The 26,807-nt window shown below is 44.3% G+C and overlaps 1 protein-coding gene across 7 annotated transcripts in view; it reads right to left on the minus strand.

Moving 5' to 3' along the window:
- Window positions 1-415: 415 nt before the first annotated feature.
- LOC308469348 (uncharacterized protein) overlaps window positions 416-26,807 on the minus strand; it is a 28,225-nt gene continuing 1,833 nt past the window's right edge. For 2 of the 7 annotated variants that reach the window (XM_080991662.1, XM_080991661.1), the window contains exons 2-5: window positions 25,666-25,846; window positions 25,410-25,536; window positions 24,289-24,372; window positions 416-5,284 (exon numbers count right to left, since the gene is read on the minus strand). In XM_080991662.1, the coding sequence (XP_080847788.1) occupies window positions 2,742-5,284; window positions 24,289-24,372; window positions 25,410-25,536; window positions 25,666-25,740 (2,829 nt within the window). In that variant the 5' untranslated portion in view covers window positions 25,741-25,846 and the 3' untranslated portion in view covers window positions 416-2,741. Of the gene's footprint in view, window positions 5,285-12,350; window positions 12,478-24,288; window positions 24,373-25,409; window positions 25,537-25,665; window positions 25,847-26,169; window positions 26,671-26,807 lie in introns of those variants that run through there. The other 5 variants (XM_080991664.1, XM_080991665.1, XM_080991663.1 and 2 more) reach the window with 5 other exon arrangements.

Below are 26,807 nucleotides of genomic sequence, written 5' to 3' on the forward strand. Positions count from 1 at the left end.
AAATAGTTGGAAATCTTTGGGTTTGGCCTCTTATTGAAGTGAATTAATTCAAATTTTGGAACCTAATTCATTGAGGTTTTGTAGATAAACCTTTTGAGTCTGTACCTTCAACAATACCTGAAATATGCAGATCCCATCTGAATTCAGTCAAGTTCTTACCTGCCTACTCGACTGGGCATCTATACAGGTATTTTCCATTTGAAGGGGGGCAGTTAATCAATCCAGACACTAAGATTTATGTGCCAAAGATCATTGCCCAAATGCTTTTCAGGGCTGAGGTTTGGGGGAATTAGTGTGAAATCCGAACTAGAAGGCAGATTTTGGGGCTTCCTCCTGGGATTCTGGCAGCTCATCTGAGTTGGGTCTCCCCTCAATAAGAGGCCAGAACTGATCTAGCCTATCTGAGATACTGACGTCGTTTTTTGAATTTTTATTTTATTAAAGATTTTATTGGGTTACAAAAGTACATACACCACCTCTGTTTTCACTTCATAAAGTCCTTTCTACAGATCAGTTATACTCGATGGGTCCTGATGGCCATCTTCCAAAAATAGGAACAAGAAACACCCCTCTCTTGCTGTATGTGGGTGACACGGCAATCCTCTCCCGATCCAGACCTGACCTGAACTACCAAACTAAGGAAATTCTCAGACTACTGCTCTGGTAATGGGTTATCCATTAATTATGAAAAATCAAAAGTCCTGGTGTTTGAAAAAAGATTCTCCCGAGTAATGGGTACTGGATGATCACAAACTAGAGCAGACCAAATACTTCCGGTACCTAGGGCTTCTATTCCAACATTCTAAGTCCTGGAAACACCATTGGCAGACCGCCTATCTAAAGGTGGAGGTAAGCAAACTAGCTATAATACAATTCTTTTATACAAGGGGAGGCCATTATGTTCCATCAGCCATTAGGGTATTTAATGCAAAATCTGTCTACGCCCAAACGTCTGGTTCAATGGCTCATTCTCCATGTTTGATGGGTTCCAGGCAATGTTTCACCAGTCGCTTTTACAGGTTCCAAATGCAATTCTGTTTTTAGAGACAGGTGAATGCCCTCTCTCAACAAAAGCATGGTGGGCTGCCCTGAGATACTGGCTTAAGATCTCAGTCTTTGGCCTAGGGAAGGGGTTACTTCAACACCTAAACAACGAAGAGTTTATCAGCTCATGGATGAAAACTATGGTCAGAAAAGCCACTTCGACTGGAATGCCACCTTCACTCTTGTACCATCCGGGATACGATACCGCCCTTGAGGCAAAGGCTCTGGGACATATCACATAGTGATCTCCGATCTCAACCTCATGTTATCTGTGGCCCGATAGCAGTAGGAATTCATTACAGGTACAATTTTCAGATACCTGCATATCTTAGAAATCTGTCTGTACCAACTTATCGGCGTCTTTTTACCAAAGCCAGATTAAATGTATTTCCATAAGAAGTGCTAAATGGCAGACTGAGAAGCATCCCTTATCAGAATAGGCTCTGTGTATGCTCTCAGGATGTCGATTGTATGAAGCATTGCGGACAATATGAGCAAGCTAGAGATCTATTGATTAAACCCCTACTGGCAAATCGCCCAGGTAAATCTGAAGCCTACTGTATTAAATATATTCTGGATGACAAGTCTAAAGATATCACAGTGGCTGTGGCAAAGTTTCTTTTGGTAGTCATAAGTATCAAAGATCATCATACTCAAGACTGAACAAATATCGTCTCGGTCTTCCTCTCCCAGGGGGTTGTCTGTATGAATCTGTATTTTATTCTGAATCTATGTTACGGGTCTTTGGAGCACAATAAAGATTTATATATTATATTACACACGATGTGAGACATTAATAAAGTTGGGGGGGGAAGAAAGAGGTGGAGAGAGGGGGTAGTAAACACTGGTTCTTTTACACAGCATATGTGCAAGGTTTTTGTGTCAGCATCACATGGGTAGGTTCTCTTTTTATTCATTTTTAAGTTTTCATTGGCAGTGAGAGAGGTGGCGTGGCCCAGGCCATGATTGGTTGCCTTAAGTAGGCTGCAGTGAGTTTCGTTTGCGTGTGTGAGGGAAAAGGGTTGTTGGGTCAAGTCAGCCATATTGATTTGTACGCTGTCAGCCTTGAAGACAATAAAAGTTCAGGCTTATGAACTGCAGAGTAACCAGGACAGAACAGCCAAAATTTGTCTGAGTTTTGTGTGTGAAGAGGTTTTTCACACATACAAAAGAGGGAGGAATGACTGTGTGGTGACTGCTGCTATTGGAACAGGATTGGCCTTCCCTTGTTTAAAAGTTAATACAAAATCACTAACATTTCTGTAACAGGTCCTAGGCAGTGAATGTTGTCAATCAGGGACAGGGTTCACAAATTAGAAAGTGCACCCTGTTCTGGAAGAGGATTTTCCAGTACAAAATGAGGACTAAATTTGTTTGCTGCTAAAGGGCCTATTATTGCCCAGTCATCACTCACCAACAGCACTCCAGATTCACACTTTGCACATCCCTAAGAGTACATCATATCTTTCATTATACTTACTACTGGGAGAAGCTACCTTCATTACTTTAATACATGTGTATACAACTTTCCATAAAAAAACCAGAACACCAACAACACTCCATGCATTTACAATTGATATTAGTTTGTTGATGTGAAGAACGAAGAAAACACTAGACACTCTCTAAACATCTAAATGGGTTTTCCCGTGAGAGTATGTAGATGACCTTAACTGAAGCACAGTCCACACTCCTTCAATTTACATGGTTTCTCCTCTATGAGCTTCTTGATGTTTTGTAAGTGCTCCACTCTCATTGAAGCACATCTCACACTCCATACATTTAAATGGTTTCTCCCCTGTGTGAGTTTGTTGATGTCTTATAAAATGTCCATTTTGACTAAAACTCTCTCCACACTCCAAACATTTAAACAGTTTCTCCCCAGTGTGAATTTGTTGATGTACTGTAAGTTTGCCCCTTTCTCTGAAACTCTTCCCACATTCCATACATTTAAATGGTTTCTCCCCTGTGTGAGTTCGTTGATGTCTTGTAAGAGCTCCACTCTCAATGAAGCACTTCCCACACTCCATACATTTAAATGGTTTCTCCCCTGTGTGAGTTCGCTGATGGATTCTAAAATGCCCACTTCGACTGAAACCCTTTCCACACTCCAAACATTTATATGGTTTCTCCCCTCTGTGTGTTCGTTGATGTACAGTAAGGCTTCCTCTACAAGTGAAACTCTTTTCACACTCCAAACATTTAAAGGGTTTCTCCCCTGTGTGAGTGCGTAGGTGTATGATCAGTTGTGAACCTTTAGTGAAGCTCTTTTCACACTCCATGCATTTAAATGATTTCTCCCGTACATGAGTTTGTTGATGTACAGTAAGGATTCCATTCCGACTGAAGCACTTTCCACATACCAGACATCTGAATGGTTTCTCCCCTGTGTGAATTCGTTGATGTACAGTAAGTTTTCCACTTTCACTGAAACTCTTTCCGCACTCCATACATTTAAAGGGTCTCTCCCCTGTGTGAATTCGTAGATGTACAGTAAGCTTCCCCCTTTCACTGAAGCTCTTTCCACACTCCATACATTTAAATGGTTTCTCCCCTGTATGAGTTAGTTGATGTTTTGTAAGTGCTCCACTATTACTGAAGCACTTTCCACACTCCATACATTTAAAGGGTTTCTCTCCTGTGTGAGTTCGTTGATGTCTTGTAAGGTTTCCACTATTACTGAAGCTGTTTCCACAATGGATGCATTTATAGGGTTTCTCCCCTGTGTGAGTTCGTTGATGTAAATTAAGATTTTCACAACAACTGAAGCTCTTCTCACACTCCACACATTTATATGGTTTTTCCCCCATATGAGTTCGTTGATGTACAATAAGGACTCCTTTCCGACTGAAGCTCTTTCCACACTCCATACATTTGAAGGGTTTATCTCCTGAGTGAATTCGAAGATGTATGATCAGTTGTGAACTTTCACTAAAACGCTTTCCACACTCCATACATTTAAATGGTTTCTCCCCTGCATGAATTAGTTGATGTTTTGTAAGTGCTCCACTACTACTGAGACCCTTTCCACACACCACACATCTAAATGGTTTCTCCCCTGTGTGAATTCGTTGGTGTACAGTAAGTTTTCCACTTTCAATGAAGAGCTTTCCACACTCCATACATTTAAATGGTTTCTCCCCTGCATGAATTAGTTGATGTTTTGTAAGTGCTCCACTACTACTGAGACTCTTTCCACACACCACACATCTAAATGGTTTCTCCCCTGTGTGAATTCGTTGGTGTACAGTAAGTTTTCCGCTTTCAATGAAGCGCTTTCCACATTCCATACATTTAAAAGGTTTCTCCCCTGTGTGAGTTCGCTGATGTATAGTAAGCTGTGAACTTGTACTGAAGCTCTTTCCACATTCCAAACATTTAAAGGGTTTCTCCCCTGTGTGAGTTCGTAGATGTATGGCAAATTGTGAACTTTCACTGAAGCTCTTTCCACACTCCATACATTTAAATGGTTTATCTGTTGTGTGAGTTAAGTGATGTTTTTTAAGTGCTCCCCTACTACTGAGGAACCTTCCACACACCGTACATTTAAATGGTTTCTCCCCTTTGTGAGTTAGTTGGTGTACAGTAAGGCTCCCACTGCAAGTGAAGCACTTTCCACACTCCATACATGTAAATGGTTTCTCCCCTGTGTGGGTTTGTTGATGTTCAGTAAGTTTTCCACTTACACTGAAGCTCTTTCCACACTCCATACATTTAAAGGGTTTCTCTCCTGTATGAGTTCGTTGGTGTATAGTAAGCTGTGAACACTGACTGAAGCTCTTTCCACACTCCATACATTTAAAGGGTTTCTCTCCTGTGTGAGTTCGTTGGTGTATAGTAAGCTTTCCACTTACACTGAAGCTCTTCCCACACTCCATACATTTAAAGGGTTTCTCTCCTGTATGAGTTCGTTGATGTACGGTAAGTTTTCCACTCTCACTGAAGCTCTTTCCACACTCCATACATTTAAATGGTTTCTCCCCAGTGTGAGTTCGTTGATGTATAGTAAGGTGTGAACACTGACTGAAGCTCTTCCCACACTCCATACATCTAAATGGTTTCTCCCCGGTGTGAATTCGTTGATGTACGGTAAGTTTTCCTCTTTCACTGAAACTCTTTCCACACTCCATACATTTAAAGGGTTTCTCCCCTGCGTTAGTTTGTAGATGTGTGCCAAGGCGTTCACTCACACTGTAGTACTTTACAGATGGCCCCTCAAAATTCTGATTGCCTTCTCCATCACCTGGTTTAAAGTAGGAGAGAAAGAGAATATTGTTAGTATTTCAAGGAACAGAACAAGAGAACTTAACACACAGAACAAGAGAACTTAACACACAGCAACACCTCCAACAATCTCTCCTCTCCTATGTACCACATTTTTGGAAAGGAAATAATCCCAGAAAATTATCTCTTAGTGCAGGAGACACATGTTGCAAGTCGACACAGCAGAGTATTAGTAAACAACATATTTGTTGAAGAGTTTATAATCTCAGAAAAACTCAAAAGAGAAGTGTGGTAATGCATATAGAACATGGTTTGAACCCATAACAATTATTTAAAGATGACCAAGGAAGAATTATCAGGATACAGGCAATTGTTGATGGAGAAAAAATGTTCTTGGTGAGAGTCTTTGCACCAAATGAGGAAAAAAACCAGGTATTTAAGGAGAAGTTATTTGATTATTTGGATAAGATTATAATAATGGGTGGGCAAGAGATATAGGTCATAATATGGAGATGAGTGCTTGGGAAAAATGTGGGAAAAGATTTTAGATTTACAGCATGTTGCACACTGAAGGAGAATTTTATGAAAATGATATATAGGTGGTATCTGACACCGAGTAAATTAGCTAAAATGTACAAGACTGAATCAGATATCTGCTGGAAATGTAAGGGGAAAGTAGTTACTTTTCATCATATGTGGTCGACATGCAAAATGGTTAAGAACTTCTGGGAAATGATATTTAATGAGCTGAAAAAAATGTTTAAGAGGACCTTTGTTAAAACCCCAGAAGCTTTTCTTTTAGGTATAATAGATGCAAGTATATCTAGGGATCACAGATCTCTTTTTATATATGCAACTACAGCAGCATGTATGGTGTATGCTCAGAAGTGGAAGGAGGATGCCAACGAAGGAGGAATGGCAGATGAATTAATAGAATGTATAGAAATGGGAAGATTGACAAATAGAATAAGAGATCAAGATAAAATAGTATTTGAAGAAGATTGAAAATGCTGATGATCTGCAAGGCAGATTGCTTCAAAAATGGCAAAAAAATATTTCTAAATATACCTGGCAAGGGGAAAAAACAAGAATAAAATATAAAATACTGATAGAACTGAAAGATAGAGGAGGTTTCTCCCTGCCGGATATGATATTATGAAGCTTATCTGTGGTATTGAAATGGTGAAAGTACATAAAGGCTTTACAAACCATAGAATTAGGAAAAAATTGTATAGAATATGGGACAGATATAAAAATTTATGGGGAACGTTTGGCTTTCACCTTTGGAAGCCATAGCGGAGAAAAAGAAAAATATGATGGAAAATTGGGCAACTAACAGAAATTTATTAAGAGAGGAGGAGAATTTAAATTAAAAGAGTTGAAGGATTTACCAGGAATGTTAACAACATGGTTACAATATCATCATTTGAATTACATATTTAAAAAGGATATGAAGCGGGGGTTTAGGGAACAACCATCACAATTAGAGAGAGACATGTTAAATTGTAATGTTAAAGTGATGTCTAAAATGTACACCATGTTATTGGAATGGGAGACAAAGAATGAGCAAGTGAAATCTTCAATGATACCCTGGGCAATAGATATTGGTCATAATATAGATATGGAAGCATGGTAAAGATTATGGAATACGAATATAAAATTTACAGCATGTTATGGTTTAAGAGAAAATTATATGAAAATGCTATATAGATGGCAGTTAACACCTAGTAGCTTGGCAAAAATGTATAAATTAAAGTCAAATAAATGTTGGAAATGTAAAGAGAAAGAAGGCACCTTTTGCACATGTGGTGGTCTTGTAATAAGGTTAAAGCTTACTGGCAAATGATACATAATGACTGAAAAAGATGTTTAAAATATCTTTCCTTTAAAAAACCCAGAAGCTTTTCTCTTGGGAATTATAGGATTAGAACTACCCAAACAGTATAGAAATTTATTTACGTATATGTCTACAGCTGCAAGACTGTTATTTGTCCAAAAATGGAAGGATGAAGGGGTCCCAACGAAAGAACATTGCATACAGAAACTAATGGAGTATGCAGAAATGGTGAAACTTACCAGAAGAATAAGAAATCAAGATAGCAAACTTTTTAGAAAGGAATGGAAATGGTTTATTGAGTATTCACAAACTATAAACAGATGAAGACATAGGCAGGATTATTGTAAAAACCTGCAGCTTAAAATATATATATGAGAGATATATGAGAATAGATGAATAAAAGAATAAGTTAAGACAATTTGGAGTATGCAGGAAAGGAAGATAATAAATGTAAGGAACTGCATAAATCGAGATGGAAGGGAGTTGAAATTGAAAATGTTAAAACTAGGCAAAATAATTGTTGTAATGTATATAAATTAAAATTAAAAATAATTTTAAAAATGAAGATTGGAAATGCTTTGTAGATTATTTTGGAAACTTACTGTAAACACATTAAAAAGATAACAGTAAAAGAATGAATTCAGCAGTAAGAATACTGGGATATAAAACTGAGATAAAATAAGATATGGGGAAAATTAGAATATGTAGTGGAAAATAAATTAACAAAATGAACCATGGAAGGAGTGGAAGGGGAGTCATTATCAATTATGTGTTTTGCATTGGAAGCATTGTTATTGTTTCAAGTGTAAAAATGAAAATGGTAAATAAGATTTAAATAGAGATAGATGAAGAAGAAGAAGAAGAGTTTGGATTTGATATCCCGCCTTTCACTCCCCTTCAGGAGTCTCAAAGCGGCTAACATTCTCCTTTCCCTTCCTCCCCCACAACAAACACTCTGTGAGGTGAGTGGGGCTGAGAGACTTCAAAAAAGTGTGACTGGCCCAAGGTCACCCAGCAGCTGCATGTGGAGGAGCGGAGACGCGAACCCAGTTCCCCAGATTATGAATCTACCGCTCTTAACCACGACACCACACTGGCTCTGATATAAATATGTAGATAGATAGATATGTAGATATATAAGAAAATTGTCTCTTAGTATCCAGTTCCACCTTGAACTCCCATGTAACACTGAGCACCAAGAGAAACCTTCTATGCTGGGGTGAGGCCAGATGTGTCTTCCAGATGTGGCTGAACTCAAACTAGCATCAACCCAGGCAGGAACATTCAATGGCTAGGATGATAGGAGTTGCAGTGCAGCAACTTCTGGAGGGACACACTTTCTCCACCTTCCCTCTCTTCTGAAAGTGCTAGATTTCTGCAGTCCATTTTCTCCTGCCTCCTCTAGGTAATGTCTTAGACCATGTCATTACCGAGGAGGCAGGTTTAGTCGTTGTTTGAATACTATTTCTGCCTCTGGGTCTGGTCTTGACCAGAAGGATGTTGGAATCAGCAACGGAGACCCATATGACCTAAAGGTGCTGCTGTGCAATGCTAGGTCACTGATTAATAAGACCACTGCCATCTATGACTTGATCTGGCTTGAGACTTGGTTGGATGAAGCAGTTTGGTCTGTGCTTGCTGCTGCTTGTCCACCAGGTTTCACTTACACACAGCAACCCAGGTCATACAGGTGGTGGCGGGGGGGGGGGGGGGGCGGGTGCAGTGATTTTTTAGGCAGTCATTAGCTTGCACCAGGCATCCTATTGGGAAGACCCAGTTTTTTGAGTGCATGTTCTGGAAGTTGGGCAATAGGGGCAGTACAGGATTCCTTGTGGTGTACCAACCTCCCCACTGCACCAAGGATTCCCTGACAAAGCTGCTTCAGGTCGTGGCGGATGTTCTTCCGGAGACACCTAGTTTGGTTGTCCTGGGGGATTTTAACATCCATGCCAACACGACCTTACAAGGGGCCGCTCAGGACTTCGTGGAAAGCATGGCCTCCATGGGGCTGTCCCTGAATAAGTATGGCCCAACTCATAGTCACGGACATGCCTTGGACCTGGTATTCACCTCTAGTGATGTGGGTGCTCTGACACTAAGTAAAAGTGAAACAAAAGAAGTGCCATGGTCAGATCACCTCCTGGTGCAACTGGACTTCTCCGCGACCCTTCCCTTCTGTAGGGACGTGGGACCGATTCGGATGGTCCGCCCCGCCACTTAATAGATCCAAATGGTTTCCAGAGAGTGGTAGGGAATGTTTTATGCCACGTTGATGCCCTTTCAGCTGATTCCCTGGTGGCCCGCTGGAATGCAGAGTTAACCAGGCTAATGCAGAGTTAACCAGGCTATGCATCAATAGGAGTATAGCATCTAGATCAAGGGAAGTAATAGTGCCACTGTATTCTGCTCTGGTCAGACCTCACCTGGAGTACTGTGTCCAGTTCTGGGCACCACAGTTCAAGAAGGACACTGACAAACTGGAACGTGTCCAGAGGAGGGCAACCAAAATGGTCAAAGGCCTGGAAACGATGCTTTATGAGGAACGGCTAAGGGAGCTGGGCATGTTTAGCCTGGAGAAGAGGAGGTTAAGGGGTGATATGATAGCCATGTTCCAATATATAAAAGGATGTCACATAGAGGAGGGAGAAAGGTTGTTTTCTGCTGCTCCAGAGAAGCGGACACGGAGCAATGGATCCAAACTACAAGAAAGAAGCTTCCACCTAAACATTAGGAAGAACTTCCTGACAGTAAGAGCTGTTCGACAGTGGAATTTGCTGCCAAGGAGTGTGGTGGAGTCTCCTTCTTTGGAGGTCTTTAAGCAGAGGCTTGACAACCATATGTCAGGAGTGCTCTGATGGTGTTTCCTGCTTGGCAGGGGGTTGGACTCGATGGCCCTTGTGGTCTCTTCCAACTCTATGATTCTATGATTCTATTGACTGTCTGGCCTCAAAGCGCCCTCTCTGATTGCATGGAGCTCCCTGGAGCTGAGGGCAATGAAACAATTGCTGAGACGGCTACAGTGCTGGTGGCGGAAAACTCATTCTGAATAAGACCGGACACAGGTTAGAGCTCAATGTCAAGCCTACCAAGTGGCAATAGCAACAGCGAAGAGGACCTTCTATTGCATCTGCAGCAAACAGCAGGAGGCGGCTCTTTCAAGTGGTTCATAATTTAACGGAAACACCTGCACCATCAGGGCCCAATAAGGGCCCCAAGATCTCCTGCAATGATTTTGCAAAGTTTTTTTTGCAGATAAAGTCACTCAGATTTGGAAGGAGGTAGACTCCACCATGGGAGCAGGGCCAGTCTAGTCAAGTTTCATGGGATCAATTCCAATCTGTTACCTCTGAGGATCTGGACAGGCTGCTTGAACGAGTGAAACCGACCACCTGTCTCCTTCATCCTTGCCCATCCTGGCTCATAAAAGCGAGCCGGGAAGGACTGGGCTCTGGGCTCTGCGGGGTGGTGAATGCTTCCCTCTATGAGGGAGCTTTCCTAGACCCGCTGAAAGAGGCGGTTATTAAACTGCTTCTTAAAAAAACATCTTTAGACCTGGCCAATATGGCCAACTATCGCCCAGTCTCAAATCTTCCATTCTTGGGCAAGGTGATTGAACAGGTGGTTGCAGAACAACCCCAGGCACGCATGGAAGATGCGGACCTTGATCTCCGGCGGGCCTGGGACAAAGGTGAAAGCTGTTTCCTAGTTCTGCTGGATCATCATTACAACCTTGAGGAACATCTAGGGGAGCTCGGAACTGGGGGCACTGTTATACAGTGGTTCCGCTCCTTCCTCCTGGGCCGTGTCCAGAAAGTGCTGCTAGGGGAGCCTCAGGATTCCGTCCTCTCCCCCATGCTTTTTAATATCTATATGAAGCCGCTGGGAGAGATCATCAGGGGGATTGGGCTGGGTGTTCATCAGTATGCGGATGAAACCCAGCTCTACCTCCCTTTCAAATTGGAACCATTGAAGGCAGTGAAGGTCCTGTGTGAGTGCCTGGAGGTGGTTGGAGGATGGATGGTGGCTAACAGGTTGAATCCTGACAAGACAGAAGTACTATTTTGGGGGGACAGGGAGCGAGCAGGTGTGGGGGACTCCCTGCTCCTGAATGGGGTAACTGTACCTCTGAAGGAGCAGGTGTGGAGCCTGGGAGTTATTTTGGACTCACAACTGTCCATGGAGGTGCAGGTCAACTCTGTGTCCAGGGCAGCTGCCTACCAGCTTCATCTGGTACGCAGGCTGAGACCCTACCTGCCCGCAGACTGTCTCGCCAGAGTGGTGCATGCTCTAGTTAACTCCAGCTTGGACTACTGCAACACGCTCTATGTGGGGCTACCTTTGAAGATGACCCGGAAACTGCAACTAATCCAGAATGTGGCAGCTAGACTGGTGACAGGGAGTGGCAGCCGAGACCACATAACACTGGTCCTGAAAGAGCTACACTGGCTCCCGGTAAGTTTCCAAGCACAATTCAAAGTGTTGGTGCTGACGTTTAAAGTTCTAAACGGCTTTGGACCAGTATACCTGAAGGAGCATCTCCACCCCCAACGTTCAGCCCAGACACTGAGGTCCACCTCCAAGGGCCTTCTGGAGGTTCCTTCCCTGCGAGAAGTGAGGTTACAAGGAACCAGGCAGAGGGCCTTCTTGGTAGTGGCGCCCGCCCTGTGGTACGCCCTCCCATCAGATGTTAAGGAAATAAACAACTACCCGACTTTTAGAAGACATCTGAAGGCAGCCCTGTTTAGGGAGATGCTTTTAATTTTATTGGAAGCCGCCCAGATTGGCTGGGGAAACCCAGACAGATGGATGGGGTAGAAATAATAAATTATTATTATTATTATTATTATTCACTAAGCACAGATAAAAGATCAGCCTCCTTCACACAGCACATAGTTAAACTAGGGAACTCGATCCCACAGGGAGCAATGATGGCCCAAATATCTGGAGGAGAGGTCTATTGCCAGCCACTCTCTGTGATGGCTCTGCAATGCCTCCACACTCAGAAGACAGAAGTGTCCCTAAATACTGGAAACTACATGAGGCAAGAGTGCTCTTGTGTTCGAATCCTGCTTGTTGGTTTCCCAGAGGCATCTGGCTTTGCCAGTGTGAGAACAGGATGCTGGACTAGATGGGCCACTGGCCTAATCCTATTCATATGTCGTTTCTTCACAGCGTGAATAAATGGCTCAAACAGGAGATTCACACCTCCAACGTCTAACAGACAAGAGGGTTACAAATCTGCCCTTACCTAGAGAGGCCACCATCTCATAATTCTCCTCCATGACTTCCTTGTGCAGAGCTCTTTGGCCAGGATCCAGCAGAGCCCACTCCTCCTCTGTGAAAAACACAGCCACCTCCTCAAAGGTCAAGAGGGCCTGGAAGAAGTAGAAGAAGAAAACAGAGCTGCTCTTAGATCCCCATCATCCCCACTTAACACAGAGGGAGGCTGGGTGGTCCCATCTGTGCCTCTTCCCTCCAACCTGATTCCCCAATGCTCTTTCCCTACCTGAGGAAGCTGCCTGGCTCCTCTTTCCACTCCACCTCTGAGAAGAGACAGTGCAAACGGTGCCTCTGAGGCCATTGGTGAGGTGATTCGGAGGAGCAGTAAAGTTGGCCACTTCTGGGACTTTTGCAGTTCTACTTCAAAGAAAGGAGCTGTGCTTTTATCTTCCCAGCTCTGTGAGATAGGACAGGGTGAAAGATAACCGGGGGTCAAAACTGGTCCCTCGTGAGCACAGACCTGAACCTGCCTGATTAGATTTCAATCCCGCCACTCATGTACCCATTTTCCTTGCTTAGCAGGTGAAAATCCAAAATGTGCCTCTTCCCTCCGCTTCAGGGCCTCACAAACAGGACAGCAAAGCCTCCCCCATTGTTCCCCCCTCTGCCGACATGGGGGCTACCCCCTTCCCAAGAAGCAAATCCTTGTTTCCTTTTGCCAACTCCTCACAATAGCCACTGCCTGCCCTCCATATCTTCCCCCATGGAACCAGCTCTACCAGGAGCCCCACTGAGGCAAGGGCTTCAGCAGCACATTTGGGAAGGGGGCAGATCAGGGTCCTGGAGGAGCTCAGCCCTCCCCTGCCACTGGAGACAGAGCCTGGGGGGCAGGAGTGAGAAGGGAGATGGAGGGTGTTAAACAGAGAGAAGCATCACTAGGTGGAATGGGGCTGCCCCCCCCCCCCCCGAACAGAGGAGGACTGACTGCTGAGTCAACATGCACAGGGTGGGGCTGCAAATCCCTTTGTAATTAAGTTCCACTGGGGGGGGGGACCTTTTGTGGTTCGTCTCAAGTGTCTTCGCTCCCCCCCCAGTCCCCCAACCATGGGAGTGTGATAGGAATTTTATGGTTTTAGATATATGGCAATGTTCATAACTGCACATACATAGATCAGCACAGGAAAGCCAACCTGGAACCATTTTGATTCCTAAACTGACCAAATCCTTTCTCTGCAAGGTTACCCCATTGTCTCTTTCCTCACAAATCCTGTCTCAAGGATATGTCTGTTTGAATAAGGTGTGAGCCTGTGACCTGGCCCAGGAAATAAGTATTTTACCACTACAAAAGAATGGCCAGGCTCCCCAGGAAATCCAATCAAGTAACCTGCTAGACAGGAGATAAACAACAACAGGAGAAAAACAATATTTAAATTTCTGTGATGTAGGTGGGATGTATCTGAGGGGTGGTCTTAGGTTACACCCCTTCTGTGATGTATGCATAATGTTTCTGGGGGTGGTCTTGATCTAGAGAATGGGAATTTCAAAAGTCTTTATAAGGCCTTGCAGGCCATTGTTCTGGGTCCTCTTCCTCTCCTGCGTGTGAGGGGAGCACCCTGTTGCAACAGATTAATAAAGATCAAGCTTATTAGCTGCTTTGCTTCTCAATATTCTCTGGTTGGCCTCTGTTATTTTCTCCTACCAATAGGGAACCTATGTAAGGACTCTATATGGGCTCTTGGATACCCCATAAGGGAAAAGGGCATATTTTTATTTACAACAGGAGCCTGGCTTGATCTCTGCGCTTCAGAGAAGATCTTGCAATGCAAACCATGTTGGGGGAGGGGGACCCCACTTTGCAACAGGATGGCCGGCATCCAGCCCCCCCCCCCCCATGATTCCCACAGGGAAAGAGCGGAGCCCCTCCCAGCTTTCCTTTCTCTCTTCCCCCCCCCCCCAATCCTCCCGCCTCGTTTCCCAGCTGCCCTTGTCGATTCAGGCAGAGGGAAAGCAAATCCTTCTCCCATCCCCGCTCCCCCAAATAACCGCCCAAATATGCGGCACCTCTTTCTGCTCTTCTCCAAGTCCGTTTCTCTTCCGGGAATGAGGATGGAGACCCCTCCCCTCCAAATAGCCTCTCCCCACCCAAAAAAAGAAAAACAAATTTCCTGCCTCTCTAGGAAACGGAGCTCATTGACCCAGAGGGAGGGGGAGGGGCAGGAGATCCGCGTCCCCCTCCCTGCAAACATGAATTTCCTTCCCAGCCTGCAAGCTCTACATTCCCGTTTATTTAGTGAGAAATTCATGGGTTCGATTACCTGCAGCGGCAGCGAAAGACGACCCACCCCCCACCCCGATTTCTGAAAAGCCTCCCCCCGGGATCTTTATTGTTGCAACAGGACTTCCACCCACCACATGGAAGAAGCAGCAAGAAGGTCTCTTTTGTATAAGCTTCCCTTTTTACACTCAACACCCTTAGTGCAACATTATACATACGTCATATATACATCACAGCTATGTCATAACCTGGGAGGGGTCTTCTATATAATAATAAATAATAATAATTTATTATTTGTACCCTGCCCATCTGGCTGGGTTTCCCCAGCCACTCTGGGCGGCTTCCAACCGAATATTAAAAACAATACAGCATCACACATTTCTGGCAGGTTTGCCTCCATCCCTCCCTTGACCTGCACTTCACTCCCATTAAGTAAAACAAAGGTGATTATGTGCATTAGGTACCTCCAACTCCCAAGAAAAAGCGATCTACTCACAGTGTTAAACTACTGGCTGCGATCTACCCATTGTCACTGACAGGCAGTTGTTGAGCTAGTTGTTGAGCTTTTTTTGGGGGGGGGGGACCAAAATTGTTGAGCATTTTTTATGGGGAGGAGGGTTTGAACAGTTGCGAACATTTTTGTTGGGTCCCGCCAACATTTTTCGTTGTTTCGTTTCGTGGGTCACGTAGATCGCTAAAGGTCCTGTGATTGACAACAATCGACCAATGACATCTGAACTAAAATTTTTAAGATCTTATATGTATATATAATAACTGTTCATAAATGTGCCAACCAAGCACATACATAGATGTGTGGACCACATGTCTGGAGCACCCTGAAACCATTTTCAAATGTTTTCTCTGCAAGGAGGGAGGGGGTGGGGGAGCCTCCCCATTGTCTTTTCATTCACAAATCCTGTCTTAAGGGTATGTCTGTGTATGAATAGGGTGAGCCTGCGACCTGGCTCAGGAACTAAGTATTTGTCATTACAGAAGACTGGCCAGGCCCCCCAGGGTATCCAATCAAGTAAGCATTAACAGGTAATCTGACAGACAAGAGGTAAATAACGCACTCAGATTTCTGTTGTAGACCCAGTGGCGTAGCGTGGGGGGTGCCAGGGGGGCCGGCCGCACCGGGCGCAACATCTGGGGGGCGCGCTCGCTGCCTCCGGAGTCGCCGAAGAGCCTCGGGCGCAGGCTGTAGCAGAGCCGCATGTCTCGCGGAACCGACGAGCTGTGCGCGCGCCCGGGCTGAAGGCGTCCGGCAGGCAGCGGCTCTCAGCCCCGCACGTCAGGGCCGCGGAGGACGTGCCAGGCAGCCCCTCCTCACAGCCCCGCCTCCGCTGCTGCTGCTGCAGCTGCTGGGCCATGTTGCATTTTCCTCGCCTCTCTGCCCCCCTCCTCCTCCGGGCAAGCGGCGTGGTTTGGGCGGCAGCGCCAGCAGCAACTCGACTCAGATCGGCAGGTTAGGGGTTGGGGGGGGCGCAAATTACTTGCCTTGCCCCGGGTTAGGGGGCGCAAATTACTTGCCTTGCCCCGGGTGCTGACAACTCACGCTACGCCGCTGTGTAGACCGCCCTTTCTGTGATGTAGGTATGATGTTTCTGGGGGTGGTCTTGGACTCCAGGGCTGGCAATTTAAAATGTCTATATAAGGGCAGACGCACCTTTGTTCTGTGTCCTCCTCCTTCTCCTGCGTGTGAGGGGAGCACCCTGTTGCAACAGTTGAATAAAGACCAGGCTTAGTAGCTGCTTTGCTTCTCAATATTCTCTGATTGGCCTCTGTTATTTTATCCGACCGATGGAAAACCTGCAAAGGACTCCATAAGGGCTCTTGTGTCCCACATAAGGGAATAAGGGCAGATTTACGTTTATTACACGTCCCACGATCGACAGGTAGATTGCGATCAACCTGTTGAACATTCCTGATGTACATGTTCCTGTTCTCCCAGTCGAGTTAATCACTCCCTTTTGTCTTGACCAAGATCCTTAAAAAACTGCGGCCGGGTTTACCTTGTTTTGGATATGGCTACCACTCAGGAGACAGAATGCCAGCGATTATCAGCCAGGCAAGGAGGCTGCTGAGTACGTGGTCTCAGGCTCGAGGGATTATGGCTGCCTCTGCCCACGTCCAAGACGCCCATTCCTTTCCTGAACAGAACAAAGTTGGATTGCGCAAATCTGATACCTGAGCGATTTTATATGACTTTCTAAAGTTTCCCCAGTAAGCCAGTACGGTACATAGATACATTTATCAGTGAATTGTTACATTTGGAAATCTGCAGTGGAGGCCCTTTGAATAGAGATAGGAAAACTGGTTGATGAAATGTTTTGTAGGGACATTTGCAGGAGTGACTGTGATGATTTTGGAAAATTTCATAAATTTCCATCTTTTTTAAAAAAAATACTGTTTATTAAGTTTTCAAAAGCAAACTCAAAGAAGAACATAAGTCAAATTTCCAAAAACAAATTCCACTCCATAAATTCCGGCACCAGTTCCTTTTTTTAAAAAAGAGAGAGCTGATGGAGAAAGTTAGGCTTTGTTGTGTGGGGAGGCAGCTCAGTGGTAGAGCAGTTGCTTTGCATGCAGAAGGTCTCAGATTCAAGTTTGGTGGGGGTGTACCGTGGTCCACGTCTTCTGGGGGAAAGTTTTTTATCAGACCCCCCAAATCACTAAACAATCTATCCGTCCTAATCCAGCACTTGCCTAATTATAACTGGAGTTTATCCCATATTCTAGGCTTCAATCTAAATAATTCATTTCCTTTCTGACCACAGCAGCTAAACTACAGTTATTACCCAATGATGGAAGGAAACCTAAAAACCAATAGGGGCTTGGATCAATAACATCTGGACCATTGCCAGGGACCAGAGCAGGGTGCCTGAGGCACCTGTGACTCTAATATCCATCGTGCGAACAATGAGATTGACGCATTGGGCGTACATGCTCCATCAGAATGCCTCACATGCCATCGATGTCTAATCAAAGGCATCTCCAAAAAAGATAACTTTGACACAGTCTAGTCTCCCTTTATTGAAGAACACAGTATTTTAATGCCATCAACATCATCATCATCACCACCACGGAGGTATTTGTGCAGGGGATATAATGATTGGAAATGTCTAGCCAAACAGATGGGTAGTTGGGTTCCTATTGAAGGTATTGGGGGAGCCAACATGACCGTGATGTGGGATTGAGGATTGGAGTGATCCTTCTGTGATATTATGGCAGTAGGCAAAGCTGTATTCATTTTGAATAAATTATTTAGGATCATTTGAATAATTTGAATAAGTAATTTAAGGATCATTAGGCGCGAGTGATCATGCTCTTCTGAACTTTACTATACAGCGGAAAGGAGCAGCCAAGCATACTAGGACTCAATTTCTTGACTTTAAGAAAGCCGACTTCATAAAACTTAGGGAAGTGCTGGGTGAGATCCCATGGACAGTAATACTAAAAGGAAAGGGAGTTCATGATGGCTGGGCGTTTGTTAAGAGGGAGATACTAAAAGCACAACGTCAGGCAATACCAATGAGACGGAAGCATGGAAGGTGCCTAAAGAAGCCAGGGTGGCTATCTAAAGAACTTTTAACTGAGTTAAGATTGAAAAAGGATGTGTACAAAAAATGGAAAAGGGGGGAAACCACCAAAGAGGAATTCAAACAAATAGCCAGCACGTGTAGACACAAAGTCAGAAAAGCTAAAGCACAGAATGAACTCAGGCTTGCTAGAGAGGTTAAAAGCAACAAAAAAGGCTTTTATGGGTATGTTCGTAGCAAAAGGAAGAACAAAGAAACAGTGGGGTCACTCAGAGGAGAAGATGGTGAAATGCAAACAGGGGACACAGAAAGGGCTGAACTCCTCAATGCCTTCTTTGCCTCAGTCTTCTCCGATAAAGAAAACAATGCCCAACCTGAAGAATTTGAAGCAAATGATTCAGCAAAGGAAACACAGCCCAGAATAACTAAGGAGATAGTACAAGAATACTTGGCTAGTTTAGATGTATTCAAGTCTCCAGGGCCAGATGAATTGCATCCAAGAGTATTAAAAGAACTGGCAGATGTGATCTCAGAACCACTGGCAGTCATCTTTGAGAATTCCTGGAGAACAGGCGAAGTCCCGGCAGACTGGAGGAGGGCAAATGTTGTCCCTATTTTCAAAAAGGGGAAAAGAGAGGACCCAAATAATTACCACCCAGTCAGTCTGACATCAATACCAGGGAAGATTCTGGAGCAGATCATTAAGCAAACAGTCTGTGAGCACCTAGAAAGGAATGCTGTGATCACCAATAGTCAGCATGGATTTCTGAAAAATAAGTCATGTCAGACTAACCTGATCTCGTTTTTTGACAGAATTACAAGCCTGGTAGATGAAGGGAACGCAGTGGATGTAGCCTACCTTGATTTCAGCAAGGCATTTGACAAGGTGCCCCATGATATTCTTGTAAAGAAGCTGGTAAAATGCGGTCTTGACTATGCTACCACTCAGTGGATTTGTAACTGGCTGACTGACCGAACCCAACGGGTGCTCATCAATGGTTCCTCTTCATCCTGGAGAAGAGTGACTAGTGGGGTGCCGCAGGGTTCTGTCTTGGGCCCGGTCTTATTCAACATCTTTATCAACGACTTGGATGATGGACTCAAGGGCATCCTGATCAAATTTGCAGATGACACCAAACTGGGAGGGGTGGCTAACACCCCAGAGGACAGGATCACACTTCAAAACGACCTTGACAGATTAGAGAACTGGGCAAAAACAAACAAGATGAATTTTAACAGGGAGAAATGTAAAGTATTGCACTTGGGCAAAAAAAAAGAGAGGCACAAATACAAGATGGGGGACACCTGGCTTGAGAGCAGTACATGTGAAAAGGATCTAGGAGTCTTGGTTGACCACAAACTTGACATGAGCCAACAGTGTGACGCGGCAGCTAAAAAAACCAATGCAATTCTGGGCTGCATCAATAGGAGTATAGCATCTAGATCAAGGGAAGTAATAGTGCCACTGTATTCTGCTCTGGTCAGACCTCACCAGGAGTACTGTGTCCAGTTCTGGGCACCATAGTTCAAGAAGGACACTGACAAACTGGAACGTGTCCAGAGGAGGGCAACCAAAATGGTCAAAGGCCTGGAAACGATGCCTTATGAGGAACGGCTAAGGGAGCTGGGCATGTTTAGCCTGGAGAAGAGGAGGTTAAGGGGTGATATGATAGCCATGTTCAAATATATAAAAGGATGTCACATAGAGGAGGGAGAAAGGTTGTTTTCTGCTGCTCCAGAGAAGCGGACACGGAGCAATGGATCCAAACTACAAGAAAGAAGATTCCACCTAAACATTAGGAAGAACTTCCTGACAGTAAGAGCTGTTCGACAGTGGAATTTGCTGCCAAGGAGTGTGGTGGAGTCCCCTTCTTTGGAGGTCTTTAAGCAGAGGCTTGACAACCATATGTCAGGAGTGCTCTGATGGTGTTTCCTGCTTGGCAGGGGGTTGGACTCGATGGCCCTTGTGGTCTCTTCCAACTCTATGATTCTATGATTCTATGATTTAGTTTAAAAGGTCTCGAATTCAATGCTTTGCATGCAGGAGGTCGCAGGTGAAATCCTCGTCAAGCAGAGAGACCCTGTTGGCATCCGTCTGTTTCGGGAGGCGATGGAGGAGGGGGCCTTTGGGGGTAAAGTCCAACTCTGGGCAGCTTCCAGGACCTGGAGGAGCAGCTCCAGATGAACTCTGCTTTCAGCCTCCTATAGCCTCTACAGATTTCAGCCTCTACAGATTTCTGAAAAATGGGCCTGTAAGTTACAATTCCCTGTAAGTTGCCCATTGTCTATCCATATCACCTTTCTGTATTGTAATAGCCTCAATAGGAGATAGCCGTAAAGGTGTTTTAATTTTCAACAGACTTTTATATTTCTCCCAAACTCTATACAAATTCTCCCTTACAATATGGTCTGTAAAGCTTTTGTAAATTCTTGCCTCACCATAACATAAACATGCATGCCAGCAAAATTTTAAATCATGGCCTTCTAGGTCCAGGATGTCTGCAATATCCAGTGTAATCCATTCTTTTAACCAACTCAGGCAGGCTGCTTCATAATAGATTTGCAGATCTGCCAGATCATCTCGATTTCTGAAAGATGGGCCAATTACTTGGACACAGATTCCTCTCTCCGCAGGAAAATGACTCTCCTGAAACCACTGGCAATGCCCACATTTCCCTGTGCCACCTTCCCTCCGTATATTGGTTCTTGCCCTCAACACCTCCTTTATTCCGGCTACCACCGGGGATTTTATCCCCTTTGCAGTTAATGTACCCATGAATGAGAAGGGAAGGTAAAACAATGAATTTATAAAATATAAACAATGTAGCAAGCTTTAATAATTACTTTTCCGTCATTTTGTGTTTTAGTTGTTCCTTTATTGCAATTATAAAAATGGGCTTTATGCTGCTGTTCTTATAACGGGGAACTGGACTAGAAGACCTTAAGAGTCCCGTTCAACTCTTCAGTTCTAGGATTCCAATCCAAGCAGGAAGCCAATCCTGCTTCCTAAACACTACTGTCATGCCCCACTTTTCACAACTCTCCATTCCCAACTCTCTCTGCCAAATACCAAATCTCAGCACGTTTATGTCAGTGTTTGTAAAAAGCAAAAAAAAGAAGGAAAGGGTTCTGACCTCCCTTTGTCTCTTCAGCCTGGTCCTCGGACCCTTGTCTGCATAAAAGAGTCCACGAGAATATCCTTGCAGAGTTTTATTCTTAAAAGTCTTTGTGCAAAACACGACTGAATAACTATACACACCAGCACTAACCAACCAACCCAAACACCAGCAACCAAACTAACATTTCTCACTCTATATATACAACTTGGTACAGACCGCTGAGTCATGCTGACCCAGCTTTATTTGCATTAAAGAAACAGCGGCCATTTTAGCTGTGAGTTTACTCTCAATGAGCACTCCAGAGTCACATTCTGCACATCCCTAACAGTACATTATCTTTAGCATTAAACTTACAATTATGAGAAATTACCTTCATTGCTTTAACACATATATGTACAACTTTCCATACAAACACCAGAACATCAAATATACCCCATGCATTTACAACTGATTTTTCCCTATCTGAGATTGTTGATATGAAGCACAAAGTGAACTCTGTGGGGAAAACCTGAAACACTCCATATATCTAAATGGGTTCTCCCCTGTGAGAGTCCATAGGTGTTGATTAAGAACTCCATTATAAGTGAAAGACATTGGACACTTTCATTTAAACAGTTGCTTCTCTGTGAGTTTGCTGATGTTTTCTAAGAGTTACACTCTTACCGAAGCACTTTCCACACTCCAAACATTTAAATGGTTTCTCCCATGTGAGATCGTTGATGTTTAGTAAGAGCTCCACTCTCAATAAAACCCTTCCCACAATGCATACATTTAAATGGTTTCTCCCCTGTGTGAGTTCGTAGATGTATATTAAGATGTGAACACCGACTGAAGCTCTTTCCACACTCTGTACATCTAAATGGTTTCTCCCCTGTGTGAGTTCGTAGATGTAGAGTAAGGGGTGAGGTGTGTCTGAAGCTCTTTCCACACTCTATACATTTAAATGGTTTCTTCACTGTGTGAGTTTGTTGATGTCTTGTAAGAGCTCCACTCTCACTGAAACCCTTCCCACAATCCATACATTTAAACGGTTTCTTCCCTGTGTGAGTTCGTTGGTGCACAGTAAGTCTCCCACTGCAACTGAAGCCCTTCCCACACTCCATACATTTAAATGGTTTCTCCCCAGTGTGAGTTCGTTGATGTATAGTAAGGTGTGAACACTGACTGAAGGTCTTTCCACACTCCATACATTTAAATGGTTTCTCCCCTGTGTGAGTTCGTTGATGTACAGTAAGGATTCCATTGTGAATGAAGCTCTGCCCACACTCCATACATTTAAATGGTTTCTCCCCTGTGTGAGTTCGTTGATGTAGAGTAAGTATTCCGTTGTGACTGAAGCCCTTCCCACACTCCATACATTTAAATGGTTTCTCCCCTGTGTGAGTTCGTTGATGTAGAGTAAGGTGTGAACACTGACTGAAGGTCTTTCCACAATCCATACATTTAAATGGTTTCTCCCCTGTGTGAGTTCGTTGGTGTACAGTAAGTATTCCATTGTGACTGAAGCCCTTCCCACACTCAATACATTTATATGGTTTCTCCCCTGTATGAGTTCGTTGATGTAGAGTAAAACTTCCACTCTCACTGAAACGCTTTCCACACTCAATACATTTAAATGGTTTCTCCCCTGTGTGATTTCGTTGATGTACAGTAAGGTGTGAAGACTGTCTGAAGTTCTTCCCGCACTCAGTACATTTAAATGGTTTCTCCCCTGTGTGAGTTCGTTGATGTACAGTAAGGTGTGAAGACTGTCTGAAGCCCTTCCCACACTCCATACACCTAAATGGTTTCTCCGCTGTGTGAGTCCGTTGATGTTGAGTAAGGCTCCAACTCTGACTGAAGCTCTTTCCACATTCCATACATTTAAAGGGTTTCTCCTCAGTATTAGTTTGAAGATGTGTCCTAAGGTGTTCACTCGCAGTGAAGTACTTTACAGATGGCCCCTCAGAATTCTGATTGCCTTCTCCATCAACTGGTTTAAAGTGTTGCGGGTGGAAGATAAGAAAATATTGTTAGGTATTCAAGGAAGAGAACCAGAGAACTTAACACACAGCAAGGCCAATCAGCACCTTCTCTTATTTTAACATCTCCAGCATTCCTCCCTCTCCTATGTACCAAAGTTTTAGGAAAGGAAAGGACATATGATAATAGTCTCAAGAACCCTTAGTATCCAGTTCTACCTTCAACTCCCCGTTGTAACAATGAGCACCAAGAGAAACCTTCTATGCTGAAGTGAGGCATCTATGCCCCTCCAGATGTGGTTGGACTCTAAGTAGCATCAACCCAAGTAAAGACGGCCAATGACCATGGATGGCGGGAGTTGTAGTGCAGCCACATCCATAGGGAGACACTTTCCCCCTCCTGTGAAAATGTTGCACCTCTGTATCCAGGTTTCTCCTGCCTCCATGATCTGTAATTTCTTCCTGATACATTCCAATCCACTGTAGACATCGCCTAAACCTGCACCAGGCTGCTGGAAAAGATGGGCCCTCATTCTAAGCCAAATGGCTCTTTTTAATGATAATGATAATGATAATAATTTACTTGTACCCCAACCATCTGGCTGTGTTTCCCCAGCCATTCTGGGCGGCTTCCAACAAAGATTAAAAATACATTAAAATGTCACACATTAAAAACTTCCCTGAACAGGGCTGCCTTCAGATGTCTTCTAAAAATCTGGTAGTTGTTTATCTCTTTGACATCTGATGGGAGGGCTTTCCACAGAGCGGGTGCCACTACCAAGAAGGCCCTCTGCCTGGTTCCCTGTAGCTTTGCTTCTCACAATGAGGGAACTGCCAGAAGGCCCTCAGCACTGGACCTCAGCGTCCGGGCAGAACAATGGGGGTGGAGACCCTCCTTCAGGTATACTGGGACAAGGCCATTTAGGGCTTTAAAGGTCAACACCAACACTTTGAATTGTGCTCGGAAACGTACTGGGAGCCAATGTAGGTCTTTCAGGACCGGTTTTATATTCCTACACACTGAAAGGAGACATACAAAGGTACAGTCTCCCAGCAAAGTGGAAGTATGGACCTCTCAATCTGTCCAGGACAACATGCCTGTATTTTTCAGTTCCAAGTGAGGAGATGAGCTCAGACTTGAGTATCAGAGTCTCTGCTATGTGGAATAAGTAAAACATAAGTGCTATATTACTAATACAGTGGTACCTCTGGTTATGAACTTAATTTGTTCCGGAGGTCCGTTCTCAACTCAAAACCGTTCTTAACCTGAGGCACACTTTCGTTAATGGAGCGATTCCACTCACATCCTGGGGCAAAATTTGAAACCAGGAGACCTACTTCTGGGTTAGCAGAGCTCGTAAGCCGAAGCTTTTGCAAGGAGGACGGTTTGTAACCAGAGATATTACTTTATATGACTCTAAAAATATACAAAAATATTAAACTTTTGAAGCAGAGGCAACAAAGTATCTGCTGGCCTATTAAAAGCTAATAAATAACGTGGACCAGGAAACCTCATACCACCATTTTTAACTTGTGAGTCTCTTTGTAGATTTTCCCTTTTTTGGGTTTTTGGGGGAATTCATACCACAATATCAGCTTATGAAGAGTTACCTACTGATACAAGTACAGCATTATTATAAACTACTATCTTCAACATCAACTTAGTTGGACTGGTCATGTTGTTCAGATGCCTGATTATTGTCTTCCAAAGCAACTACTCTATTTCCAACTTAAGAATGGAAAGTGAAATACAGGTGGACAACTAAAGTGGTTTCAAGATGTTCTGAAGGCTAATCTAAAAAAATGAAGTATAGGCATAGAAAATTGGGAAACACTGGCTTGCAAGAGTGCCAACTGGAAAATAGCTTTACCAAAGGCTTCTTGGACTTTGAAGAAGCACAAACTCAGGACGAAAGGGAGAAACAAGCTACGAGGAAAGCATTTTTGGCAAAACCTCACTGTGATTAACTCCTGCCCGGAAACCTATGTCCCCATTGTGGAAGAATGTATGGATCCAGAACTGGCCTGTATAGTCACTTACGGACACACCCTTAAGACCGTATTCATGGAAGACAATCTTACTCGGCTACGAGGGTTCGCCAAAGAAGAAGACACTACATGAATAAATGGCTCAAACAGCAGATTCACACCTCCAACGTCTAACAGCCAAGAGGAATAAAAATGTGCCCTCACCTAAAGAGGCCACCATCTCATAATTCTCCTCCATGACTTCCTTGTGCAGAGCTCTTTGGCCTGGATCCAGCAGAGCCCACTCCTCCTCCGTGAAAAACACAGCCACCTCCTCAAAGGTCAAGAGGGCCTGGAAGAAGAAGAGGAAGAAGACAGAGCTTCTCTTTGGTCCCCATCATCCCCACTCAACACAGAGGGAGGCTGGGTGGTCCCATCTGTGCCTCTTCCCTCCTTCCTGCTCCCGTTGCTCTTTCCCTACCTGAGGAAGCTGCCTGGCTCCTCTTTCCACTCCACCTCTGAGAAGAGGCCGTTCAGAGGGGGTCTCAGAGGCCATTGCGTTGCTAGTGGAAAGGACGGAGGAGGAGGAGGAGGCATAAACTGGGCCACTTCTGGGACTCTCTCAGCTGTTGCCACGATGCACTTCAATGCAGGGAGCAGCTCTTTAAGGAAAACAATGAAGAAATTATTATTATTATTATTATTATTATTGAATTTATATACTGCCCTATACCCAGATGTCTCAGAACAGTTCACAGAAAGGCAGATTTATTTACAAATTACAAATACCAGTACTAATAAACTAATACCCATAAATACTAATTACAAAGGCAGTGAACTGGAAGAATGTAATCCTTTCTACAGGCTCTTGGTAATACTATAACCTGCCTCAGTCTTTAGGGGACATTCAGCTTCGGATTCTAAAGTTCTAGGATCAAATCCCAAACTCTGAATGAAGCTTCGCAGAAAGCATTATGGTCAGTACCTCTGCAGACCTCACTGTTCCTTTCCCCCAAACAGCCACCCAGGAAACCAGTTTCTGACGCTTTGATACATTTAGAATAAAGAAAATAAGGAAAACTCCTAAATCATGTGCAGAATTTGCAGTCAGAAGAAAAGCAACACCTGGAGGGCACCAGGGTGCAGAAGCTCCATCCAAGGGGAGCAGATGGAAATATTTAGAGCACTCTATGCGCTAACATGGACTGTAGATATGAAGGGGTCAGAGATATGAAGTTCAGTGGCTTATGCCCCCCTAGTCCTTCCTCTTAGGAACCTGTGTGTGTGTGTGTGTGTCCCCTTTTATCTTCCCTACACTGGGAGGAAGGACAGGAGGAGAAATAATCAGGGGGTCCAAACTGGGCACAGGGCATCCGTCCTAAGCATGGGGATGGGAGACAGGGTCTCCCTGGTGGAAGCCCAGCACCCAAACTGCAGGGTTGGGAACTTCAGACCCAGGGGCTGAATTGGCCCTCAAGTCCTTTTTGTCTCTCTCTGGCCCTCAGGAACTTCCCCAGCGCCACACCCTCTTTCCAAGGCTTCCCAGCTGCCTCCTGGGGGCTTTTGTGTGGGTAGAAAAAATCCCTGGAAGGCAGGCAGCTCCTGGACAAAGCTCAGAGTCAC

This window comes from Podarcis pityusensis (assembly GCF_964106645.2).
Source record: "Podarcis pityusensis genome assembly, chromosome: 2".
Taxonomy (NCBI): domain Eukaryota; kingdom Metazoa; phylum Chordata; class Lepidosauria; order Squamata; family Lacertidae; genus Podarcis; species Podarcis pityusensis.